Below are 14,468 nucleotides of genomic sequence, written 5' to 3'. Positions count from 1 at the left end.
ACAAGTAATAAGGATACTACCCAGGCTATTCAAAAGTTAAAATCACTATTACTTTTCTCGTATATAAATGATCATTCCCCAGTTTACCTGACTCTTATTTGGTACACAAAAAGGAAGTTGCAGGGCATGCTTGGTTGTCCTTTTTTCCTTCTCTATTTCCTGGACAGAGAATGGCGGCATACTACTGGGTTTGGCTCCACCCCCCGAACCCGATTGGACAGGCCACATTATAAATTAAAGAAATCCGCCCCCTCCAGCCCTTTCTTTTTTTTCTCTGTCCTCGAATGGACAGGTCCACTTTTCTTTTTTCTCTTATTTTTATGCCTTTTTTTCTGGCGTATGGATATTTCAGCGGGTTCAGCCTCTCCCGCTTTGGCCATTGCAACCCCTAATAGGGGTTAATAAATGTGCCTAGCCCCTGTGCCCTTCCCCTACCTCATAGCTCAGCATCCGGCGCGTCTCTCTGACCACCGCCGGGACGCAGTTCCGGAATTCCGGGATCTGAGACGCGGAAGGAGGCGCTATTCTCGCGAGAGTACGCGAGACCTGTCCTGATTGGCTGCCTGGTTAAAATCTCCGGCGGCTGTCTTTCGGACGCCAGAGCAGGACGCTTGAGCGGGTGTCAGCATGTGTGCTGGCGGTACCGCTTCTCCTGTAGCCGGATTAAACCAGCAAGGCAGGCCTGCTTTACCAAACACCTGGGGGACATCTTATCTACCTTCAGATTCAAGGTATGTGCTATCAATTCAGGCAATGGCTAGTTATCTCAGTTTGTTGCATATTTGAGCAAGCAAGCATTGTTTTAGAGGGTACTAATAGTCCCTTTTATATGTTTGATTTAAGATGGAGCCTTCCAAGGCAAAGGAGGTGACTGGTGATGATACTGGTCTTGTTCCAAGGGGAAGGTAATTACTTGGTATTTTATATATCAGGTATTTAGCACGAGGTGTTTTTTTCTTATTACCTCTTTTTTGCACAGTATGGGGCTTATTGGGACAAAAGAGTGCTATCTCTCTCCTTTTTATTTTTTGCGGATTTCTTAGTGGAACATATCTCATTTTATGTCATCCACAGTCCGCATGAGAGAGAGAGAAGACATACGGTGTCTAAAGGTCACCAGTCTGAAAGAGGTCGGTCTAGGTCGAAGTCAAGACGGGAGCCTGCATCCCACCGTTCGTCCCGAAGGCCAAGTTCCTCTCACAAGAGATCTTCTAAGGAACAAAAAGATAAGAGATATTCTCCTGAGAGACGTTCTGCAGATCGTCATAGGAGGTCTCCGAGTAGGCATTATTCAAGAGGACGTTATTATCGAAGTCGCTCTCCAAGGCGCAGACATAGGTCACGGTCAAGATCTTCAAGAAGATATGACTATTCATCCTATAGACGTTCTCCACAATATCATAGATCACCTCCTCCTCATTCAGAGGATAGCAGGAGATATCAGCAGCCTGGGAAGTCGTTATGTTGGTCCTGTGCCCAGCCTGCCTTACCTGATAAAATGCTTTGTGAGGCATGTTTCAGTGAATTAGGCAGAGACAAAGAAACTGATAATTTACAAGTTATGTCTTTTATTCAGCAAGCAGTACAGGATACCTTTGACAAAATGTCTGTCCAGGTTTCGCAAGCAGGGCCTTCAACCTCTCAAGTGCAGGGAGAAGACTCCTCGGCACAGAGTTCAGCGCCACCTGTGGGTTTTGACTTTGCCCTGGTACCGGCATTTGTGACAGCTGTTAAATCTGCTATTGGTTGGGAGGAGGATAAGGAAACCACTCAAGAACCTGATAAGTACTATCCACACCTTGATAGGCAACCGGTGTCTTTTCCTTTAATGAAAGTTATTAAGGATATTTTCCTGAAGGAGTGGAACAAGGTAGAGCAGAAACCCTCCCTAGTGAATCGTTTTTCAAAGCTTTATCCACTGTCCGATCAAGATGCAAAGCTAATGGATTCTACTCCTATTGTAGATTCATCCATAATGAGACTCGCAAAGCATGTAACACTGCCAATGGATGATGTGATTTCTTTCAAAGATCCACTGGATAGGAAAATCGATTCAGACATCAAGAAGGCCTTTCTTTCTGCAGGTGCTTCTTGTAAACCAGCAGTTGCCCTCACTTCCCTTGCTAAAGCCACTAAGGTCTGGGTCGAAAACATTGAATTGGCACTGAACGCTGATGCTGACAAACAGGATATCATCAGGGCTCTGGATGAATTAAAACTATCTAGTGATTTTATGGGTGAAGCTGCTATAGACGTAATTAGATCTTCAGCACGGACAATGCTCAACACTGTTACAGCCAGGAGAGCATTATGGTTGAAGCCATGGTCAGCAGACCAATCATCTCGCAATAATTGGTGCAAGATACCCTTTGATGGCACATACTTGTTTGGGGAGAAGATGGATAGCGCAATCGCCAAGGTTACTGGTGGTAAATCAGGTCTTTTACCCCAAGATAGGAAGCCCAGACAGAATCGTCAGCAAAATAGTAGGAAACCATATTTCAATCGTTATCAGCAATCAAAGTCTTACAAGCCAGGTAAAGCCTTTTCAAGAAACTGGAGAGGTACTCAATCAACCTTTTTAAAATCAAACAAGCCTAAGACTACTCTAGGCTCTCAGCAGTCTCAGAAGTCCTTTTGAAGATGCGCCCACCCAGTCTGTTCCAGTAGGGGCAAGACTCCGCCTTTTTCAGGAACGCTGGGTGGCGAAGATCCAAGATTCTTGGGTGCTAAGAACATTGAGACACGGGCACTCTTGGAAATTCAAGAAGAGACCGCCTGCAAGAAAATTTGTGCAGACGAAAATTCCTTTTTCTCTTCAAAAACATCAAGTTCTTCTGGAATACATAGAATCGTTAATTCAAGTCAAGGCAGTGGTCTCAGTTCCAACAAGGAGGAAGTTTCACGGAATTTATTCACCATTATTCTTGGTTCCAAAAAAATTCAGGAGGTTGGAGAACCATTCTAGACCTCAAGTTTCTAAATCAATTTATCAAAGTTCATCATTTCAAGATGGAATCTCTACAGACCATAACAAAGATGATCCTAAGAGACGATTGGTTGTCAACAATAGACTTGTCAGACGCATACCTGCATGTGCCAATAAGGAAAAAGTTTCAGAAATATCTAAGGTTTTCAGTAAACAATCAACATTATCAGTTCCAATGTCTTCCATTCGGGTTGTCAACAGCCCCTCGGACTTTCTCAAAGGTTCTTTTGCCAGTGATTGCTTCTCTCCGTGTAAGGGGGCTCAGAGTGTTCCATTACTTGGACGACATCCTGCTTGTGAACCAAGACCGGTCTACATTATTCGTCCATCAAAAGATCTTGCTAGAGGAGTTGTCAGATCTAGGTTGGCTGGTGAACCGGCAGAAGAGTCAGCTGATTCCTTCTCAGGACATGGTCTTTTTGGGAGCACGCTTCATAACTACAAAGAACAAGATTTGTCTGCCCGAGGAGAAAGCAGACCTATTATGTCAGAAAGTGAGGAGAGTCCTCAGTCGGCAGGTATTGACAGCTTCAGATTGTCTAAGTCTTGTGGGGTCTCTTTCCTCGACCATACCTATGGTGAAATGGGTGCATTGGAATATGAGGGATCTTCAGTATTTCCTGTTACAATCTTGGAACAAGGTAGATCTGTTTCAGCAGATTGTCCTTCCACAAGCAGTAAGGGACTCTCTCCTTTGGTGGCTACAACCTCAGAATTTGTCCAATTGTCATCAGATTCAACCAGCTATCCCAACTGTAGTAACATCAGATGCCAGTCAAATGGGCTGGGGAGCCCACTGCGAGGGACAATGGGTCCAGCAGAAGTGGAAATTGCCTCAAGTTCAAGTCCAATCGAACATATTGGAATTAAGAGCAGCATTTATGGCACTGAAAGCATTCCAGCACCTGGTGGTCAACAAATCTGTTCTATTACAGATAGACAACACAACAGCAGTCTCCTACATCAAGCGTCAAGGAGGGACAAGGAGTTATGCTCTTCTCCAGGAAACGAGTCATATAATGTGTTGGGCACAGAAATTCTTATCCAACCTGTCTGCGTCATACCTACCGGGGGTTCAGAATGTAGTAGCGGATCATCTCAGCAGGAACTTCTGCAATCCCCACGAATGGGCTCTGAACAGCGAAGTTTATCGCAGCATAGTACAACAGTGGGGTCATCCTCAGATAGACCTTTTTGCTTCCCCAGTCAACACGAAGTCCCATCGCTTTTTCTCCAGGTACCATCATCCAGACTCAGCGGGAGTGGACTGTCTATCCCAAGCCTGGAACTTCAGCCTGGGATACGCTTTTCCCCCGTTTCCATTGATAACGAGGTTCTTACAGAGACTAACCACCGAGTCAACCACGATCATCGTTATTCTTCCTCATTGGCCACGGAGACCATGGTTCACCATGGTACTAGAGCTGAGCCAAGAAGATCCAATAAAGCTTCCAGTAATCCACAACCTTCTGTTTCAGGAGAATATGCTGTATCCAGATGTCAACACCCTAAATTTGATGGCTTGGAGATTGAAAGGGAAAAGTATTTGTCATTAGGTTGCTCAGCAGCTGTGGCTTCCACTCTGTTAAAGGCTAGAAAGGTTTCTACAAATTATACATACCATCGCATCTGGGAAAGATTTGCTATATTTGCTGCACAGGAACATCATGATTTCCATTCTCCTACAATTCAAGATATTCTGGAATTCCTTCAAACAGGTGTTGAAAAGGAGATGAGTCTGTCAGCAATGAAGGTTCAAGTTTCTGCCTTGTCAGCTTTGACTGGGGTCAAATGGGCTCAGCATCCGTTGATTATCCAATTTATCCAGGCGGTCCAGAAGATCAGACCACCCAGGAAGCCGTTCTTTCCCCAATGGGATCTTTGTATAGTTCTGGACGCTTTATCATCTCCTCCTTTCGAACCTATAGAGTCAGCCTCCCTGGTCAACATCTGTCTGAAAACAGTTTTCCTGGTAGCCATATCTTCCGCTAAAAGAGTATCGGACCTACAGTCCTTGGGTTGTACTAGCAATCTCTTAGAGTTTTTTCCAGACAGGGTGGTGATCAGACCTGTATTGGATCACATCCCGAAAGTTTCATCAGTCTTTCATATCAATCAGGAGCTTGTCCTTCCAACCTTCAGTTTTGATAATGATTTACATCCATTAGACGTGGGGAGAAGTGTTAAGGCGTATTTAAACGCTACAACTGAATTCAGATCTTCAGATCGTTTATTTGTTAACATTCAGGGTCAAAGGAAGGGTCTCCCTGTGACCTCTCGAACCATAGCCAGCTGGTTAGTGAAGGTTATCCAGCAGAGTTATAGGAAGAAAGGTTTGCCAGCCCCGCAAGAAATACATGCCCACTCAACTAGGGGCATGGCAGCTTCCTGGGCCTCCTTTACTAAAGTATCAGTTGATTGTATTTGCAAAGCTGCCAGTTGGTCTTCTGCTCATACCTTTTTGTCACATTATCATGTTAATCCTGCTGCCTTAACTACTGTTGATTTTGGCAAAGCTGTTTTGTCTGCAGTTTGAGTTAATAAATATGTTCTTTTGCATCATTACGTTTCCCTACCTCATTGGTAATATGTTATGTCCCAGTAGTATGCCGCCATTCTCTGTCCAGAAAACTGGAAAATTGAATACTCACCTATCGGTAATTTTCCTTTCCTGGATCAGATAATGGCGGCATACGAATCCCTCCCTCTTGTCCATTCGAGGACTAATTTTTTACCAGAATGGCTGGAGGGGGCGGATTTCTTTAATTTATAATGTGGCCTGTCCAATCGGGTTCGGGGGGTGGAGCCAAACCCAGTAGTATGCCGCCATTATCTGATCCAGGAAAGGAAAATTACCGATAGGTGAGTATTCAATTTTCCAGTTTTCCCTCAGATTTTACTAATGCAGCCTGATTGGCTGAAGCCACTTTCCCTCCTGTTTTCCCCTCCCACACCTCTGTTCCTCTCTGATTGGCCATTATTTCTCATGCTGAGACAATGCACTTTCTATAGTGAAGAGCGGGCAAATCAGGCAGTGGAGAGTAGGGCAGGAAATGACATCAGGATTGGCTTCAAAATAGCCACACTTAAAATGGGAAATGTTAAGCCGGATTTTCTTTTCTTTACTGTAAAAAAAAAAAAACCCAAAAAAACCAAAACACTAAAATCAAAACGTGGACAGTGCAATACATGTGTTATGTAAGTAGAGCAAGTATTTATCTACTTATGTGGTTTTTTTCTGAGATAGTATGGCTGACAGCTCCTCTTTAAGCCATTGATTTAAAAAAAAAAAAAAAAATTTCAGTTTTACTCACCTGGGGCTTCTACCAGCCCCCTTCAGCCATCCCGTGCCCTCGCAGTCACTCACAGATCCTCCTGTCCCGCACCACCAGCTAGTTTAGTTTTCGTCGACAGGCTTACTGCGCAGGCATGGCCACGCGTCTGCTTTTTCGCGTTCCCATCTGCAACAGCGTCCTGCACTTGCGGATGGGAACGCGAAGAATGCTACGCGTGGCCAGGCCTGTCAACAAAATGAAACTAGCTGGCGACGGGGGACTGGAGGAGCCGTGATTGACTGCGAGAGCACTGGACGGCTGCAGGGGGCTGGTAGAAGCCCCGGGTGAGTAAAACTTATTTTTTTATCAATGGCTTAAGTATCCCTTTAAGCTATGTTAAAACTGTGGAAAAGCATGAAAACTGGTGACCACTATTCAAGTTGACACAATCTACTGAAAAGATTATGCTCAGCATGAAGAACAGGCTCTTCCTTTCAGACAGTTCCAGCTTCCAGGCCACCATACAGAGCTGGACTTTCAATGAGGCTTTGATTATCCTCCCACTCTCTAAAGTCACATCATATAACCAGGATCACCCTGGGGACAGCAGGATGCTGAAGATCCCTGCTGCATATTACAGGCGTGTTTTTCATTACAATATACACATCCGCTTTTTATAAATAGGCCCCAACTGATTCTGTGCACATGAAGTGGAGTTAAACCAATGCTTCTCTGTCACTTTATAGATCCCTAAAGCTAGGGTCACAGTGGTACATAACACACACGTTATAATGAGTGTGAACTGCATTGGAGACTGGCCATAGACTTTAATGCCCTGTTCACAGTGCTCAGTTGCGTTGCAGAATAATTCTTCACATCAACTCACTGCCCATAGAGTTCCATGGGGCTGTTCACAGTGCTGCATCACATTATTCTAACTTGCTAGCAGGCAGGCTCTGTATTAGGCTCCCTGCACACTGCATGTGATTCCGATTTTTAATCGGTTTTTACATCCAATTCCGATTTTTAGGCTTCCTGCACAAAATTCCAATTACGAATCGTTTTTTTACATCCAATTTTTAATTGTTACTGCATGCTGCGGTTTTTTTCCTTTTCTGTTGATTGCATTCCGGGAAAATCGAAATTGCAAATCGGAATCGCAAAACAGATTTGTAGTGTGCAGGGAGTCTAACGCATGGATTATGAAACTAACCACTGTGAATCTAGCCTAATACAAAGCCTACATGCATAGAGTTAGAAAAACGTGATCTGTTAATACGTGATCTTTAAATCTAATTTGCAGCCTGGTACAGCATACAATAAAAACTTGTTTCCATACACTTTTTATTGTTCATCAAGTTATCCTATTTGTATTTATATTGCAGCATCCACACCTCTACTGGAGTGACAGTGAACAGTATGCGTGACAAAATCAAGGTCCCATGCAGTTTCAATGGGAGTAATTCAAAACAACATTCTGCCGTTGATCACCACACCAGAATATCTATCTATCTATCCATCCATCTATCAAGGAATGTATAGTATTACTTCATTGAAGCATCAGAAAAAGATTTTTATTGCAAAACACACAGATACCTATATTTTGGACTGCTAAGTAAGGCCTGGACCCCACTAGCAGTGCTTTTCTAAATGCTTGTGATTTGTATATCTTGGTAATGTAATGCTATATGTGTGATCCCACTTGAGGGATGTGATTTTGAAAAATGGAACAGAAAAGTTGCACAGCACATTGTATGACTCTTGCTTTGCATACAGTGAAGCAGTCAATGAAAGGTAAGCTTCACTGTTAATGTGTGGGTTTTGTGGTATCGTACAGCATTCAGTGCATTGGGATGCCGCAAACAGTTGGATCACATTGCACTGTTAATGTCGCATTGGGTTATTGCAATGTGACTTTCCGTAGTACGATGCATCTGTTAGGTTGCAACGCCCTACTAGCCTGAGGCCATGTTCACAGTGGTGCACTGCGATGCGGTGTAGCGCCCGCTTTGTAACGTAGGCTTACCGCACTGCAATGCACCAACTATGGTACGTTCACAGTGCAGCACGGTACAACATGTTGCAGTATGGTAATACACTGCATGTAGAGTGTTACCATTAAACGCGCATGTAAACAGTAAAAGTGAACCATAATTTTCATTGACTGCATGCTTCACTGTATCCAACGCAAACCACGGATAAAATGCAGCACCCCTGTCCTGATCCATTGCGTTCCTGCTGTCACAGGTAACACAACGCAATAGCTGCAGTGAACATGGACTAAGATTCCTGTTAGAGAGAAAAGAAAAAGCCTTCTAGAACAGATTTACCACTGTGCTGACATCATTAACCCTGCTCTTTTACATTTAAACTACTGTCAATTTTGTATTTATGCTACATAATAAACAGTTCATGCTTGATACTTATACAAAGCCATTGCTATAGTATGGAATCAAATTAGTATCCCAGAGTAAAAGGAGCCGACGGCCAAGGATCCGTTGCCACCAAAATTAAAATCAGAACTGAATGAATTATTGATAACGTGCAACTCTGTGCTTTGTGTGAAGGAAGCAATCAGCCATTCATCCCATTCACATCCCATAAGCAGAGCGGTTTCTCTGCACTGAAGCATTACACCTCCCCCGATGACCTCATCATCCCCAAGCCAGAGTGAGTGAGTGCTGCTGGAATCCCTGCCGGTGGGATCTCATTCCATCGCTCCTCTCGTATTGTGCCCACCATTCCCCACCCTGTACCTTGATAAGTGTTTTAGGATTTGCCTCTTGATAATGCCAGCCATCACCGAGCTAGTTGTTGTGTCCGATTCTCCTCCTGCCTCCAGTCCTCCACCAGCATCCCGGCGACCTCGCTTCAGCTGTGCACTACCATAGAGAAGACGGAGACGGCAGCAGTGACGCGCTATTGGTGCCATGGAAACCATAGACGCCAGACAGGAGGACGCCATCGTGGTGCTCTCCTTGCGGGCTGCATGCTGCAATCCTGTCTCTGCTCTGCTGAATGGATGCAATGGTGGTCAGAAAACGAAAAGCCTTCAGTAGTAGACTGAAGACAATTGAGACAAACTGCAGCTGAAATTATTATTTTAATACTGGTGTGAGGTCATTAGTGACTTGATTATGAACTTTGTAAACATGTTGTCAGCGACAAATAAAAGCATAAGAATGTTTTTTTGTCACCGATAAAACAAAATTTGAATTCTGTATAAAGTGATAAGGGGATAGCAGTAGATTTTAATATGGCTAAACACTTGTTTTCCTCCCCAATCTACAGGTACTGGAATGAAGGGACATCACCCCAAACAATCATCAGATCGTTTTGGTGCAGTAGGGATATGCACTGTACAGGGGCAAACCCAGGATTTTCAAGGAGGGGGGATTCCTGAAAGGTCTACCTCAGCCACGCATAATACAGTATAATAATATGGTAGAACATCATGCTGGGTACATATAATGCAATTTCCCATCCGACCAACAGGATCTGACAATTATTTCCTAACTGTCCGATCTGCTCCTGATGGGCAACGGGATCGATTGTTAAGTTCCCCAGAGCTGATTGTTTCGACTCCTAAAGGTGGCCACTAACGGTCCAATTTCTAGCAAAAAATCGTTTGAGCGATCAGAAATTCTGAGCGGAAGAAAAATCGTTCACTACACCATCAACGAACCAATCTTTGCTTCCTATCTATCACAACCAATCAAGAAAATTCAAATTTTGGTTTGACAAAAATCCAATCCGACAACTATTTTTTATAATCGTTCATAATCGATTGTGCCAATCAACTGAGATTATTTTCAACCAATCTAAATTTCTCATCGCTCGAACGATTTCTAGCAAAAAATCGTTCGAGTGATCAAAAATTCTGATCGGATTGGTTGTAAATTATCTCCACTGATGGGCACAATTGATTTACAAAAATAGTCGTTCAATTGGATTTTCATCAAACCAAAGTTGAATTATCTTGTTGGCTCTGATAGCTAGAAAGCAAAAATTGTTTCGTTGATGGTGTAGTGAACATTTTCACTTCCGATCAGAATTTCTTATTGCTAGAACGATTTTTCACTAGAAATTGGATCATTAGTGACCACCTTAATACATACCAGGGCTGCGGAATTTGGTACAAAAATCGACTGAAATGATCTTCTCCTCAGTTATGAAACCACCAACTCCGATTCCAGGTACCCAAGAATTGCACTGACTCCGACTCCACAGCCCTGGCAGAAAGGCAGCTAGAGGTAGTGTGCCACCCCTCCCATATAGGTAGTCAAATGACCTTTGCAGTATAGGTAGCTAGATGTTCCCCGCCTCCCCCCCCCCCCCCCTGCTTTCCGCAGTTATACACCAGTGTGTACAGGTCTTCACGATTTTCATGATTCTTTAAAAGACCTTGCTATTAAAAAATGCATGCGATTTTAAAAGTGCAGCGTAAGCACAGCAGTGTGTACAGGCCCTTTACTCACAGCAGCTTTTGAAATAAAATGTCCCAACAACATCTGTATAGTTTCTAAATTTTACTACGTTGCAGGAATTATTATTCGTCTGTTCATAAATGTTATTACAGTACATTGTTCTCACCAAACCAAATTTAATTGTAGGGCTTATTCCAGCCTAGAGTCCAACACTTTATTAAAAGTTTATAACCTTTTACAAGCCATGACACATCATGTCATGACTAGTGTTGGGCGAACAGTGTTCACCACTGTTCGGGTTCTGCAGAACATCACCCTGTTCAGGTGATGTTCGAGTTCGACCGAACACCTGATGGTGTTCGGCCAAACCGTTTGGCCATATGGCCAAACTAAGAGCACATGGCCGAACGTTCCCCGAACGTTCGGCTAGCGCTGTGATTGGCCGAACGGGTCACGTGGTTCGGACCCGAACGCGCTCTGATTGGCCGAACGGGTCACGTGGTTCGGGTAAATAAATACCCGATCCACGTCATTTCTCCGCCATTTGTCTGTGGGTTTAGCTTTGGGTATGCAGGCAGGTAGTTCTCCCCCCAGTCATTGTGTCGCTGCTGGGAACAGTAGTACACCACTCACCCACACTATATAGCATTGTGTTTACTGCCACTCTGTGTACACCGCTCACCCACCACTGTATAGCATTGTGTTTACTGCCACTCTGTGTCTCTGCTGGGAACAGTAGTACACCGCTCACCCGCCACTGTATAGCATTGTGCTCTGTGTCGCTGCTGGGAATAGTAGTACACCGCTCACCCACCACTGTATAGCATTGTGCTCTGTGTCGCTGCTGGGAATAGTAGTACACCGCTCATCCACCACTGTATGGCATTGTGCTCTGTGTCGCTGCTGGGAACAGTAGTACACCGCTCACCCACCACTGTATGGCATTGTGCTCTGTGTCGCTGCTGGGAACAGTAGTACACCGCTCACCCACCACTGTATGGCATTGTGCTCTGTGTCCCTGCTGGGAATAGTAGTACACCGCTCACCCACCACTGTATGGCATTGTGCTCTGTGTCGCTGCTGGGAATAGTAGTACACCGCTCACCCACCACTGTATGGCATTGTGCTCTGTGTCGCTGCTGGGAATAGTAGTACACCGCTCACCCACCACTGTATGGCATTGTGCTCTGTGTCGCTGCTGGGAATAGTAGTACACCGCTCACCCACCACTGTATGGCATTGTGCTCTGTGTCGCTGCTGGGAATAGTAGTACACCGCTCACCCACCACTGTATAGCATTGTGCTCTGTGTCACTGCTGGGAATAGTAGTACACCGCTCACCCACCACTGTATAGCATTGTGCTCTGTGTCGCTGCTGGGAATAGTAGTACACCGCTCACCCACCACTATATAGCATTTCTGTACTGCCACTGTACTGCTGCCAGTCAGCGTGTACTTTAAGGATAAGTGAAATGAAGAAGAACTCCTGTGAAAGAGGGAGGGGCAAGGGAAGAGGTGTTTCCCCTGACGGTTCACGTACAGGCCACAGTGGAGCACCGAAGAAAACCCACTCAATACCGCCCATGTTGTCCAGGAAATCAACCCTCACAAATCCAAAAGAACAGGACCAGATAATTAATTGGATGACCTCTCAAGCGTCCAGCAGTGGGTTAAGCAGCACCAGCACATCACGCACGAGGTCCGAGTCCTCAGCCAGTTACAAGGAGCCAGTGGGCACAAAGCTGACACAACCGGCAGCGACACCACACACACAACTGCCAAATAACCAGTCCGAAGAATTTCCTCAGGACACAATGGGGTATTCGCAGGAGCTATTCCCAGCCCAACAAACTTCCACCTTTCAAAGGTCAATGGAACAGCCAGAAATGTTGTGCCCGGATTCACAACCATTTACTGTGGGAAATGCACCGCGCACTGAAATGCAAGGTGAGTCCGAAGACTTTGAAACCCAAATCCCAGAGCAAGTTGGGCAGGAGGGGTTTCAATTGCAGGAGGTCGGCCGAGAAGATCTGGAAGACGACGTTGGAGTGAGCTGCGCAGAGGTCGTTCTGGGGAGCTCTACTCCACGGCGGCGGCCCACAATCACATATGACGAGTTTGAGGAGATGGAAGAGGAGGGTTAGGACAATGTGGACACAGACCCAGATTTTGTATGTGAAGGAGAACATCGTCGTCGTAGCAGCACAGATGAGTCTGTTGAAGAACCCACTTCTGCACGAGTTCGCCTTGTGCCACAAGGTAGGCGGCGCGAAATTTCAGGCACCACAAGCGTGAAAGTTCAAGTGAGGCGCAAACAGAAATCGCCAGCAAGGCAGGTGCTCCAAAGTCTGATCTTTCTTTGAAGACTGCAGTGAGGATGGTACCATGGTGATTTGCAAGGTGTGCAAGACCCACCTGAGCGGGGGGAAAAATATTAACAACCTCTCCACCACCAGCATGACCCGCCACATGGTATCCAAACATCCCACTCTGTGGGCAAACGCGGCAGGACAGGGTACCAGCAACACTGCCTCCCTTGGGGTCACCAGACTCACCACCAGACCCACCTCAGCAGCAGCAGTAGCCCAGCCATTGCGTGGTTCACAACAACATTCACAAACATCAGACGACGCTGACACTGTCACTTTCCGGAATAGTGCTCTTGAGGTCTCCCAGTCTTCATCAAACACAACAACCAACAGCCCTTCAGTGTGCAGCCCTACGGTTCAGTTGTCTGTCTCGGAGATGTTGGAGCGCAAGAGGAAATTGCCAGCAAATGACCCCCGGGCCGTGGCACTAACAGCCAGCATAGCCAAGCTTCTGGCCTGCGAAATGCTGCCATATCGAGTGGTGGAGACAAACAGCTTCAAGGGCATGATGTCAGTGGCCATCCCACGTTACGTGGTTCCCAGCCGCTACCACTTTGCGCGCTCTGCAGTGCCTGAGTTGCATGAGCACGTGGTCAGCAAAATAACCCGAAGCTTGAAGAATGCCGTTGCCTGCAAGGTTCACCTCACCACTGACACCTGGACGAGTGCGTTCGGCCAGGGTCGATACATCTCCCTTACCGCGCACTGGGTGAACCTTGTGGAGCCTGGCAGCGATTCCTCACCTGCTACGGCGCGGGTGTTGCCCACGCCGCAAACAGCTGCACCGCCGTCCCTCCCACTGGATAACAACAGCAGCACCTACCTCTCTGACTCCTTCTCCTCCAACGCATCTCAAAGCTGTACCTCATCCGGAAACGCTAACCCAGCAGCAGTAGGATCGTGGAAGCAGTGCAGCACAGCTGTTGGCATGCGTCAGCTAGCGTTGCTGAAGCTGATCTGCCTTGGGGACAAGCAGCACACAGGGGAGTAAATTTGGAGGGGAATAAAGGAACAGACGGATTTGTTGCTGGCACCGCTGGACCTGAAACCGGGCATGGTTGTGTGTGATAATGGGAGTAATCTCATTCGCGCTTTAAGGTAGGCTAAGCTGACACACATCCCTTGCCTGGCGCACGTGATGAACCTAGTAGTTCAGCGGTTCCTGAGGACATACCCAGGCGTGGCCGATCTTCTGTTGAAGGTGCGACGAGTGGCCAAACATTGTAGAAATTCCAGTACTGCTTCTGGGGCACTCGCCAAGATGCAGGAGCGCTTCAATCTCCCCCACCATCGCTTGCTGTGTGATGTCCCTACGCGCTGGAATTCTACGCTGCACATGATAGCCCGCTTTTGCGAGCAGAATAGTGCAGTGGTCCAGTACATGACGGCGCAGTACCGAGGCGCATCC

At 46.0% G+C, this 14,468-nt stretch overlaps 1 protein-coding gene across 1 annotated transcript in view; it reads right to left on the bottom strand.

Moving 5' to 3' along the window:
* Window positions 1-9,142, bottom strand: part of BLTP3A (bridge-like lipid transfer protein family member 3A) — a 75,479-nt gene extending 66,337 nt beyond the window's left edge. Inside the window, exon 1 of the mRNA XM_068269403.1 lies at window positions 9,021-9,142. Within this exon, the coding sequence (XP_068125504.1) occupies window positions 9,021-9,064 (44 nt within the window). The 5' untranslated portion in view covers window positions 9,065-9,142. The remainder of the gene's footprint in view (window positions 1-9,020) is intronic.
* Window positions 9,143-14,468: the final 5,326 nt, after the last annotated feature.

This window comes from Hyperolius riggenbachi, chromosome 2 (assembly GCF_040937935.1).
Source record: "Hyperolius riggenbachi isolate aHypRig1 chromosome 2, aHypRig1.pri, whole genome shotgun sequence".
Classification (NCBI taxonomy): domain Eukaryota; kingdom Metazoa; phylum Chordata; class Amphibia; order Anura; family Hyperoliidae; genus Hyperolius; species Hyperolius riggenbachi.
The sequence above is the reverse complement of the archived record's forward strand: the minus strand, read 5'-3'. Positions and strand labels throughout refer to the sequence as shown.